Raw genomic sequence first — 12,727 nt, forward strand, 5'->3', positions numbered from 1 at the left:
CATGCAGGGATGGTTATGTGCGAGAGGATTGCTGGACCCCTCGCCGCCGTTGGGTGGTTCATGTAATTGCTGGTTGGTTGCGGCTTCCTCCAACATCAAGTCTATGTTCCGAAAACAAGTAACTAACTAATCCCATACCCCAGTGGTCGGCAACCTTTTTTCGGTGACGGACCGGTAAAGCCTGACCAAAATTTTGGCGGACCACGTTGTACAGACGGAATAAGCTTATGTAATAAATTATATGTGTTAGGATAAATCGGTTGATATTAATTTCAGAGAATAAAGGTGATGTTATTCAAGTTCTTACGTTCAGCCTACTGCGATTTTGTAGTTGTCAATTTTAAAAACCCGACTTCACATAGATGTAAAAATGCCTGTAAAGTTTTTTTGCAATGCCGGGGTATTCAGTTAGTAGTATTGCCCAAAAGACTGCCGAAGTACCCTATAAATCGCAAAGACTCTTTTCAACTAATTATTGTTTGAGTTGTTAATCAACTAAACATGTTATTAGGACATTGTCCGTCTTTTGTTCCACGTTTCTGCGGACCGGTAGTAACCTTTCCGCGGACCGGCGATGGGCCGCGGCCCGGTGGTTGCCGACCACTGCCATCCCCGACATAGAATGGTAGCCCGACGAGAGGTCGTGGTTCGCCATATGGGGAAATAATATGTAAATCCTATCCTACATCCATGCTTTATTATTATATTAATAACAATAAGTATATTACATATATCCAACAATTGTCGACAAAAAAGGAAGTTTGAACGGAATGTTGGAAATTGTTTTTTTGCACTTCTCGTATATTTTGTTTGGAACATTTTACTCAACCACTTTCAATAGCATATTTTTCAAGTTTTACGAACGAAAATGCTTTATCAGAAACATGACATATTAAAATTACCAGAAAAGCCATTTGTTGTAAGGGCAGGAATCACTGACCATAGATAGCGTTTCTCGCGTGCATAAAATATTTCATGCATGTTGTTATGTGTGAAAAATTAGTGAAAATATAGTTCTTTCTCCACTGCTGCTAGTATTGTCCGATCTGAATCTGCCACATTGGAATAATTGCATTTCATATATGGATAAACAATGTCTGTCTTGAACAATGCATCGTCCTCTAGTATAAGGACTTTCATTTTACTACCATATCTTCGTGATTATTGTAATCATTTATGAACATTCAACGGAAAAATTTTAATTGACTTTGAATGAAACGACGTAAGAGATCTCGTCATTGAAAATCTCCGTTGTCGGGGTCGCGCTTTTTCACAGAGGGTGGTAAATTTTCGTTTGGTGTTGAGAGTAGTCAAGTTAGTTTCAGAACAATATCCTCGTAACTCTTTGATTTTGTCACCATGACGACATTGCGACGTTCGTCGACTCGGTTTCTTTTTCTCTAATTGCTTTGATATTATTGAAGCTGCTCTTTGCGAACTCGGCAATTCGATAGTTGAAAATCGATTCCTGATGTCCGTGAACGGCCACCAATTTTCAACTATATCTTGTTTTAGTCGTTGACGCCGGATACGAAGAGCTTCCTTTATTGTTTGAGGTGCCCTATAATCGTTTTTATTAACATCGAAAAACGAGGAATGTACCCATTCGAATGCAAGTACAATCAAACCCATTATCATCGCGAAGAGAACTAAATAAAACACACCCGCTAAATTTTGATACGTAAGTGGTTTGACCGTCGTATTCTCATCAGTTTGTGCGTTGTCCAGTAGATAACACTTTTCCAATTCACCAAAGTATCTTTTCCATAACGTGGAAAGATAGCCTGACTCTTCGAGTCGTAAAATATGCCTTGATAGAATTGAAGTGAGCATTGATCGTTTTGGTAATGCAAGAGCATAATCGACGCCTCCAAATCCAACATCAACCGTTTTGAGTCGGCAATCTGATTTTGCCGCCTCGAAGTCGAGAACTAATGAATCCCATAACAGGGCGAATATGCCTTTTTTAACCCTTTCAAGTCCGACAGTAGACGTGGGAACTAGGAATTTATCCGGATCGGTCATGATATAATTATACACACTTTTTCCCAATTTCATTTCTGACGATTTCAATATATATTTCACAGAACTGTCAGATACAGTTCCAAACGGAATTTCAGTTTGTGAAACAAGTTCGGAAACGGATTTTAGATTGTTCACCACTCTCGTTTTAGAAGAGACAAAAGCGACCATATTCGCGGTATAGGCTGCTACAAATACAACAGCCGAAAGGTACCATATAACAGTAACAAAACGCGCCGAAGGCGCACGAGGCACTCTCTCTGGCGTCTGCCAAAACAACGATGCCCATACAAAATATAGAGCGTTGTTAAATCCCATTGCTCTGTCGGCGTCTTCTCTGCTCGATTTTAAGCGTTTCAGTTTCACAGAATCCTTTCCTATATGGTAGCCTGGGTTCGAATATCCAGTTTGTATAGTCGTAGAGCTTTTGCGAAGAAATTCATCTATTCTGGGCCCTAAAAAGAAATGCCCCCTCGCTCCATACGGACTTACGTGAGCGACCAGGCACAAAAAGCAGGCTAAGCACACCATGCAAATTCCGATCGCTAAATATAAACTACCATGAAATGGAAGTAAAAACGCAAAGGCTCCTTTTTCAGTTTTAGGGACAAGTCCGTCAGCTGCACGCCTGTCTACAATAAATTTCAGTCCTACATGCATGAATGCGGTAGAGAAATCAACAACTTCTGATCTCTGCTGTGTGACTGTAATAGGTGCTACCGCAATATGTACACGGCCGTTTTTGACGTCGCCAATCATGCCGCTCCAACGACCAGTTTCTTGGTCGAGTCCGCCGTAATTGGAGTCAGAAACCAATCGTAAAGTGTACCTTATTCCTGCGTTTTCGCTAAGTTTTTGTAGCATATCTATACAATATCCATGCAAAGATACATTCATTCCGGGTTTTCGTTGATCTGGAGGTAAATCTCCGGGTGAAACTCTATTGGCCTGTTTTTCCTGTGCGTCGCCACCTTTGCCTTCAATGACAAATGGAGATTCTATGATTGTAACAACGTGGACTATAGGCCTATCTTCTCCAACAGCAGATGCAGCGTGGACAATTCTTCCAGCCCTCCGAGAATTTAGATCGAAAAACGACGCCCTTGCGCTTCTAAGACCCCTCGAGTAATTCATAGATAGCGCATAACTCATATTTAATTTTCCAGACTCCGACCACTCTCCTATAGGTTTCCAAGTCCCTTTATCGGACATAAATATATCATACTCGGTTGATTTTGTTTTGCCATACGAATCATACGCAATCTTAGTAGTCAGTCCTTCTTCTTTCACTCGCAAGATGGCATCGAAGAGCATGGTTCCGTTGATTTGGTCTGGGCTATCCAACATACCCTGAATCAGCAAGAAAGTTTTGAAAAGAGCGACAGTTAGATACTACTTATACAACGTATGACAAACATAGTAAAGATGGAAAATATGAGGACTGTGAACTCCGACTCCAGATTATAAAAAAATTTGACTCTGACTCCGGCTCTGAATCGCTATAAAACCAAATTTTTGAAAACAAAAACTTCAGTAAATGCAAATCTTCTTTTATATGCAGTCTAGAACGCTTAGTAAATTTCATTCTTTTTAAGTTTTCGCGAAAATTTTGACTTATTTTATCACCATTAAAAGTGTAAATTTCAAATTCCGGGAAGTTCAGAATTTCGACATCGACTCCAATAAAAACATGATAAAATCCAACGTCACAGTTGGAAACATGAAAACTCGATTCCCACAAAAGAGCCGATTAAAATACTAGCTAACATGTTAATCCCGACTCGAAAGTATGGATAGCTTCATGCATCTATGACTTTATGAGTTGAGTTAATTCATAGGCATAACACAACACAAATACAAACGACGCTATTACACAATCAAGCATAGCATACAATTTTACCACAGTCTAATAACGTTAAAATACCATCCATTTCAACCTACTTTTTGATAATATAGACGAAATCCATGAGCCACGCTTAAAATAGCATCAAGTGGTTTTTCTAAATCGTATCCCAATCCGTGTTTCCAGGGAAATGGTTCTGTGTGATGTTCTTCCCAGAATTTTACCAACGAATGTATTAAAACGCCCTCAGACATCACAGGTCTCGTGCCAACAAGGCCTGGAAGAGAAAATACGAGAAAAATAAAATAGTTATTAGGATGAACAGTTCGCCACTAAAAAAAGAGTCAATTTGCTCGATAACACACAATAAATCAAACATACGGGATAACTCCAAAAACATATCATAGATCATTTAAAACCTATTCTAGAGCAGGGATGGGCGAATTACGGCCCGCGAGCCGGATCTGGCCCATCAAAGTGTTTCATCTGGCCCACTTGTGTCTGCTGAAATTACGACTATAGTTTTTATGAATATAAATTTCGGTTGAAAGCATTGATAAAAATAACGTCATAATGACCCCGATTGTTACATTGTGCTTTTTATTATTATTTAAACGTTAGCCTAGCTGTTGTGAATATTTTGTTTTTCATTCATAGGTTTTAATTTTAAGTTTTGAGCTTCCGGCCCAGTAACCAACTCTATTATCTGTAACTGGCCCACTAGGAAAAGTAATTGGCCACTTCTGTTCTAGAGAAAAGATAACTTCCGCGCAAATCGTCCTAGATCATGTGACTTTGGGGTAAAATCATACGCATACAGAAGTTCAAGTGTTAAATTTTCGTAGAAATAATTAGAAAATACATGACCACCGTGCAAAATATGAACTATATATCAACATCTTGAAGCCCCACGAGTGAAACACGTGACAACCACCTTTCTACAGATTTTTATGATTACTTCATGAAAAAGGCATTCGTGGTCATTGGTATTTTCTTGGTATTTCACGTTCGGTCACGTAAGTGTTTTACGTTAGTTAATGATAGCATTGGAACATGAAAACAATTACGTATTACCCTGGAGCTAATTTCTACGTTTATGTACTTGGAATTCGAAACCACAAAATTTGCGTCAACGTAGGCGTTTAATTTATTCCTAATATATACGTAAAGCCTAAATATTTCAGTGGAATGTAATGAAACCATATATAGACATATATTCCAAAAAATTCATATTGAGATTATAGCTGAATTGTAATCTTTTAATTCGTGTGGTTATTTTACACAAATGTATCTCTGTTAAAAAGTTTATTTATTAGGTTAATGCTGTTACATTTTGAGGCAATTTAACATGAATAGATACGTATACAAAAGGAAGAGACTCATACCATTCAAACTGACTTTTGGGCAAAAACAAAAATTAGTACAAATTATGAATTATGACACTGGCAGTTGGTCAAGTAAAATATTTATCCATAAGAGATTATCTTAACAAACACAATAAGATAGCAATACTAAAATATGTGGATACGACAACCACAATACCAGCAAAATATCAAAATAATTATACCGAATGTCATATTAAATGTGTGCGGGTGAAATATAAAAATAAAAAAAATTGGGGTAAAATGTCAGTTTCCGTACGATTAAATAAAAAAATAAATCGAATCACTGAATCTTTGCACTGGAATAGAATATTACAGTTTCGGCGAATAAAAAACGATTATTTCACAACAACAACAGTGCTCTCTATAGATTTTTAACTCATGATTACCGGTACTTCATGAAATTAGCATTCAAGGCCATTGGTATTTTTTTTGTTATTCACGTTCGGTCACGTAAGCGTTTCACGTTAGTTAATGATAGCATTGAAACATGAAAACAATTACGTATTACCCTGGAGCTAATTTCTACGTTTATGTACTTGGAATTCGAAACCACAAAATTTGCGTCAACGTAGGTGTTTAATTTATTCCTAATATATACGTAAAGCCTAAATATTTCAGTGGAATGTAATGAAACCATATATAGACATATATTCCAAAAAATTCATATTGAGATTATAGCTGAATTGTAATCTTTTAATTCGTGTGGTTATTTTACACAAATGTATCTCTGTTAAAAAGTTTATTTATTAGGTTAATGCTGTTACATTTTGAGGCAATTTAACATGAATAGATACGTATACAAAAGGAAGAGACTCATATCATTCAAACTGACTTTTGGGCAAAAACAAACAATTAGTACAAATTATGAATTATGACACTGGCAGTTGGTCAAGTAAAATATTTATCCATAAGAGATTATCTTAACAAACACAATAAGATAGCAATACTAAAATATGTGGATACGACAACCACAATACCAGCAAAATATCAAAATAATTGTACCGAATGTCATATTAAATGTGTGCGGGTGAAATATAAAAATAAAAAAAATTGGGGTAAAATGTCAGTTTCCGTACGATTCAGAAAAAAAAATGGAAAAAAAAAATGAATCACTGAATCTTTGCACTGGAATTGTGAAATCACAATTTTTTTGAAGAAAACAACAACAATTTAACAAAACGAGCCATCCGATTTTGAACTTTAATAATATATTACCATCAAAATAGCTGATCGTGATTTTTGAATTCTCATCCTCATATTCAACGAGTAATACTTCGTCAACGGCAACACCGTCCATCAAAATCCATAACCAATTTTTTTCGACCGTCATATCACGAAGATGAGCTTCTTTCAACACAGCTTTCCCATACCCACCTCCAGCTACTAAAACCACTGGATGGGGCCGCAGAGCTTGAATTTGGTCGAGTATTTCAGTTGTTGGAACTTCATCGATATTTTTTGTAATCTGAATCAAAAATTGAATAAAATTAGATTAGATATGGTCATCCGCGTAGCAAACAATCACGAAAATGCGACAGGGGGGTAAGACTATATCTGATATCGGAAATTTACTGGAACTATATTTGATCGTATGTAAATAGGTTTTAAACGTATGCTTATTTACAGATTTTCTCGATGGGTTTGCCTGCAAATTAGCAATACTGATTGAAACAAATAAATTTTCGGCTCGTTTCGAAGTTTAAAATCTCAGGATACAATTGCCACATTCAACGATATAGTAAAAACCAAACAATTTGTTTATTATTTCGTACATTTAGATGGGATGGTTTATAATGGCTGTTAAATCCAGGTGACACGTTTTATGGCCGTTAAAACACACCACGTGAACGTTTAGCTATTGTATTTATTTGTGCTATGCAAAAACTACTTAGCGAGCAATCTAGTCGTTATACGATACAATGATAATTGACAGTGGCATATACCTGTAATCACGATACATTAAAGTAATAGATACCAATGGATTAATACTAACTCTAACGAAATTTGTAGTTAATGAGCTACTGTAAATCGCTTTAAGCTATTTAAGGAAATACATATTAATGTCGCTTATGCTGTCGTTAAAATTACATCACTCGATTTGATTACTTTTATTCAACTATGGCCCAAATATCACGACTTCGAAGCATCGATAGGTTATGCTTGGTTCTGAGAAAAGAATTGCTCACAATTAGAATACATAATAGCCCAATTTAGGCTATAAATTTTGTTTTTCGACGACAAGCGTGCCATTTGAGAAGGGTACATTGTGTTACATAACATTTACTAATGTATTAGAATGCGTAGTTCAGCTTTTTTGCTGAATGTGTAAATGCTATTAATATTTTGCATGTATGATTTATTTGAGATCATAAAGAGGTATTGTACTAAGGTTTTCTGGCGCCAGTAAACCAGTTCAAACGAATACATATGATGGAATGAAAACTAACAAACCACATTATTGCAGTGGGTTATTGAATCGGAAACGAAATCATGCATTTCACATAGAAATATGAAATTAACAATAAACCTTAGTCATTAAAACCCATCCTACGCGGGAAAAATAAAAGTGACCTAACAAAAACACTTTAACATTAGCTCTTGTGAGGAATGATGGTCACAAGTGGGTTGCATTACTAACATAAGAAATAAGTCCCATTTGAAATACATTGTCAGTCACAGAATCAAACGATGGAAAAATTTAAAAAAAAAAGTTTGGTTAATTGGATATACATATAGGCCGGAATTAATAATGCTGTAAGTGTATTCTAAGGGTCAAATCAATTTTTTTTTGTTCTGGACTGCAACTAATAATAAATTTTACGGCTACCAAATTATCGACACACCAGTCAGCAGATTATGGTGAAATATGAATACTCTCTCATTATAAAACAATTTATTTTATACCGACCCCGTTACCCGACAGCACGAAACATATAATCGATATCTGAGAATAAAATTTGAATGTTTTCGCCATTATGTGTTTGCCTTTGCCCTGCCACGGTTAAAACAAGCGCATTCTAAAAGAATCGCACATCGATTGCCTCGTATTTAGATGAAAATACGAACATTTAAATTACAGAACGGTACAAAAATTGTTGCTATTCGTGTCACTGGCATGTCTTGCAATCGGTTGAAATTACCAAGATTTTAATTACAGTACAATTCTAGTTAATTGGTCGCAATTTATCGAAATAATATGACTCATAATCGCACTAAATACATGTGAATCGAAGCATTCGGAATGTCTTGAGTCACCAAACACTGTTCAAATAAAGACCGCGATCTTTTAGTTGGACACATGCTGATATTTGATAATACCCCACGCAAACCAGCGATGCGTTAAGAATTCTTCTTTTTCAGTCAGTATACTAAAATCCAATTATTCAATTAAACTGAACATTTCTAGGCCAACGAGATCGAAAATTTCCGTTGCGCACTGTATATAGGACATAGGTCTACTCTTGAAAAATCTTTTATATATGTCCGGGTCTAATCCATCGACTGAGCGCGTAGTTCAGATGTGGCTTTTCTATCAATCGAGCTTAGCAGATGTATAGTTCAAGTAATGGTGTGATTTGAATTGATTAGGTTTTTCGATGAACGATTTGCATTTTCAAACCACAAACCAAAGTCAAAGGGGTACATAGCGCAAAATCCGTGATGCGATGTAAAATGCCAAAGTGTACCCGACCTCGCGTTCTAACAAATTCCCGTGCAAACATTATGGTCCTACCAAGTCGTATTTATCTTCGTTATTCACCATTATTTGACTGAGAATATGTCTACGCTGTAATAAATACGACAAAACACATCTCCAAGAGACATTATGACGTCAAAAACACGCACTCGAAAGGCGGAAAAATTCAACCGTTGACGAACACTCGAAAGATAACGAAAAGCCGGTGAAATTGAAAATACTCAAAATTGCTTTGTTTTTTGATAAATATTTCAATTTTCGTAACAAAATATAGATCTATGTCTATTATTGAATGCAGAATTCTCGATTACCAAGCGGTTATTTTTGTAGCAAAATACAGATCTATCTTCATTATATATTTTGTCTATATATAATTATTTGAATGCAGAATTCTTAATAACCAGACGGTTCAAGTTCCGAAGAAGGTCTCATTTTACAGTCGAGATAGGACTGTCAAGTTCAAGTAGAAAAAAAATCTCGAATCAAAATCAAACTATAATATTGAAATCTTCTCACTTTTAAATTCGTGACGTGCTCAATTTTACATCCCCGTGTTCGAGCTATATTTACGATTTCACTTTTCACACCAAATCCGTAATCATTGTCCATTGTGATTAAAGATAATCTTTCCCATCCGTAGAACTGAAGGATATCAAAAACCGCCTACAAAAAAGAATGTAGAAATAGAAAAACTTCTCCATTTTTAAACATACAACCTGAAATTATAGGAATTTTGTTTGTTTTTACATCAAATTTACACGACCAAAGATCAAATATATACAAACTCCTTCATAACCGCAACGACTCTTGAGGGCTGATGTATTAGTTTATCAATTGTTTGTCCCATTGCGGCCATTACCGTACTTCCAAAATTTGTTGGACATTTTGCATTGAAAGAGCATTTATATATGTGGTAAAATAAAAGGAATTTTGCGAATTTGAATTATATGTGATAGTTAAACGGGTTTGATTAGATCAGAAAATAATTTCATACGTCTCCGTCAGATTATGCATTTAAAAAAAAAGTTTAAAAATGATGACCCGAATTTAGTTTACTATACTCTCTTGCATAAATGAAAATCAGCAAATTCCAGTAAAATGAATTTGCCCTCAAACGCCACGAAGAAAACGTGGTCTCAAAATAGCATCGAATTTCAAAATTCGATGATGTATACATACTTACTAGAAAACATTTTAGCGAATATGTAATAATATCCCCCAGGCGTGTATACCAACAAATGAAAGCTATCATTATGTCCAATCGCCGGAATGTTACGAATTTTTATTGATAAGATATCAATGAAATTGCCGAAAATTATAGTAGTAATTTCTTCAAACCGATTTTGCGTGATAGGGCATACTCAGTGGTGTTTCCTTACTTCTCAGTAATCTCGTCTTCGTTTTTTTGCTAGATATAATTTACATTCAATGTGGCCAAGCTTAATACGGCATTTTGCGGGTCTATAATCGCCCTATTCATTTTTGTAAATTATGTCAACAAATCCGACTCGCTTGGTTGGTCAAGTATACGATAGGGCAGTACTTTCAGGGCTTGGAATGTCAGTAGACTATGTTTTGTCTAAAAACATAGTATCAATTTGATACAAGGCAATTCTTAATGCTCAATAAACTTCTATTAACTTTTACATATAATACACCTGGCAAAATAGCCTTTTTCTCAAAAATTCACTATTTGAAATTTAAACGGAAAAGAATTTTTTAAGTTTGATTTAAAATCTGAAAATCAGTAGATATATATATACATTTCATCAAATCGCAGTCAGGAACGAGGTATTTTTGTAAGTCGATCGTAAATGGACAATTTTCATAAGAAAGTATCTCCTAACTGTGTAAAATAAAAAAACATATATCACGATGTAACAGTAATAAAACATGAATGTATTTGCTCTCGACGTAAAAACATATATTACCACTAATACGTTACGTAAAAGCAAACAAGAATGTTTTGTATTTCTCTGTCTGATATGGGCCACACCTAAATATCACAATTAACTTACACTTCAAGTTTGAATGAATATAATTTACCTTAGTTTGAAATGTGTCGGGTGGTGAAAGTCTGATCAACATCGGGAAACGAGAACTCTGTCCCAGTGCCGGATCAGTTGAAAATGGCGATAGATGTGGTAAATTGCGACTTACCGCAAAAGCATGAATCTATAATATGTATGCGATTTAATGATTTTTAGTACAATTATAAAAAAAAAAAACTAAAATTAAATGTTCGTCGCATGATATGTGGTTGCTCATTAATATGGCCTAATTAAAATGGCACTGTTTAGCATGCTTACATATCTAGTAAAAATCCAGGATTAATCTATATTTTCCACAGAAATATCATATTTCCGTATGCAAAAATTGCAAAAAGCAATTTACGAACGAATATCTGTAAGAGTATTCAAACTAAAAACCTTGACTCTTTTCAAATTTTTCATGTTTTTTTTTGAAAAAAAAAACGGTATGAAACCCCTGGGTGAAATTAAGGTAAAAATTTAAATACAGTACTAAAAGGGGATCCAAATAGAAAGATATTCTGCACTATGTATTACTATGATTATTTCAAATTTCAGATTTTTGAACTTTTTCCATAAAGAAAGCAAACAGCAAAGCTATGTAATTTTCCATCCGGGAATGCTATTGTTGATTATGAGATAATTCCAGTTGAAATGAAATTCCTATCGTCTTCTGTGGCAAATTAATTTTATTTTCGTGTACAGCTAACCTACCAATTTGGTGTTAGTACTGGACCCAGGTCCGATAAAAGAAGATACATTTGCTTTTTCAAGACTGTCAGCTATGAGATACAGTCCTGCCCCTGTCACATCTCGCAAGCGTTGCTGATTTTCTACCGATGGGAAAAATCTGTTATAAATGTAAATAACCTGGATCAATTTGCATTAATTTTTTTTGGAGAAATTTCTTCTATAGAGAAGAATGTATAAATGGCATATATTGAAAAATTAGTATATTTGGATCAAATTTATTACCGTCGATTCATATACTGTATTTCCAAAACCATGCGCAAAACATAGTACCGGTACGTTAAAATCGGAACATAGGATACCAAGGTTTCAGCCATAGCATTGGGTCAACTTTTCGGAATATCTATTTTGTTTACTTTGATCAATGGGTCGCTACTAGTCGTTGTTAGTAATACAAAGCCGTGTTTAGATAGCTGAACAACTTACTTGTATTCAAGGCTCCACTTATCCGGCATTATATTTTCATTGACGAAATCTCGAACAAAAGACAGAGCTAGCTGTGTGTTATTGTCCACTGGGCTACTTATTATACCAACCAATAACGGAAAATTATCCATTGTCGAATACGTTCCGAGATAAGTTAGTTTCAAGAAGAAATACAGTATACAAAAATACAAACTTCGCGACATTTTGACATGTAATAATAAAACTTGGGTGTTTTCCAACTTTCAAGGAAATACTCTATGACGCCATAATAACATTGAATGTGATGTCACAAATGACTATTAAACCAGGGTGATAGGAGTCAGTCTTACCGAAAGAACTAACGAAGATAGTAAAACGTTCAATGTAAAGAGTATGAACCTATGAACATTGTTCATCCTAATATATTTAAACAAATTGCTAAAATTTAGAAGTTGGCGGTAACTTAGATAATTCAGCATGATGTACCTTATGAAGTTTGAATCGTTGAGCCTAACATCTTGTTGGATATAGGCTATGTGTTAATGAATATATCCGTGTCATGTTTGAGTATTTGACCACCATTAACTGTCGAAGG

General features: G+C 35.2%; 1 protein-coding gene across 1 annotated transcript; it reads right to left on the minus strand.

Annotated features, from left to right (window-relative positions):
• Nucleotides 1–306: 306 nt before the first annotated feature.
• LOC120333257 (glutamate receptor 3-like) lies at nucleotides 307–12,540 on the minus strand. Its single transcript, XM_039400635.2, has 7 exons — nucleotides 12,154–12,540; nucleotides 11,692–11,827; nucleotides 10,994–11,122; nucleotides 9,464–9,610; nucleotides 6,466–6,715; nucleotides 3,964–4,142; nucleotides 307–3,372 (listed from the first exon to the last, which is right to left on the minus strand). Exons 1-7 carry the CDS (start codon nucleotides 12,354–12,356, stop codon nucleotides 1,171–1,173), a joined length of 3,246 nt encoding a protein of 1,081 aa, XP_039256569.2. The 5' UTR covers nucleotides 12,357–12,540; the 3' UTR covers nucleotides 307–1,170.
• Between the last annotated feature and the right edge of the window lie 187 nt (nucleotides 12,541–12,727).

Source organism: Styela clava, chromosome 13 (assembly GCF_964204865.1).
Source record: "Styela clava chromosome 13, kaStyClav1.hap1.2, whole genome shotgun sequence".
NCBI classification, from domain to species: domain Eukaryota; kingdom Metazoa; phylum Chordata; class Ascidiacea; order Stolidobranchia; family Styelidae; genus Styela; species Styela clava.

Coding starts and splice junctions, on each gene's coding strand:
- LOC120333257 (XM_039400635.2), bottom strand. CDS start 12,356: ATGTCGCGAAGTTTGTATTTTTGTATACTGTATTTCTTCTTGAAACTA. Junction 9,611..10,993: donor CCGACACATTTCAAACTAAG/GTAAATTATATT, acceptor TCTTTTTTGTAG/GCGGTTTTTGATATCCTTCA. Junction 6,716..9,463: donor AGCACGTCACGAATTTAAAA/GTGAGAAGATTT, acceptor TTTTTGATTCAG/ATTACAAAAAATATCGATGA.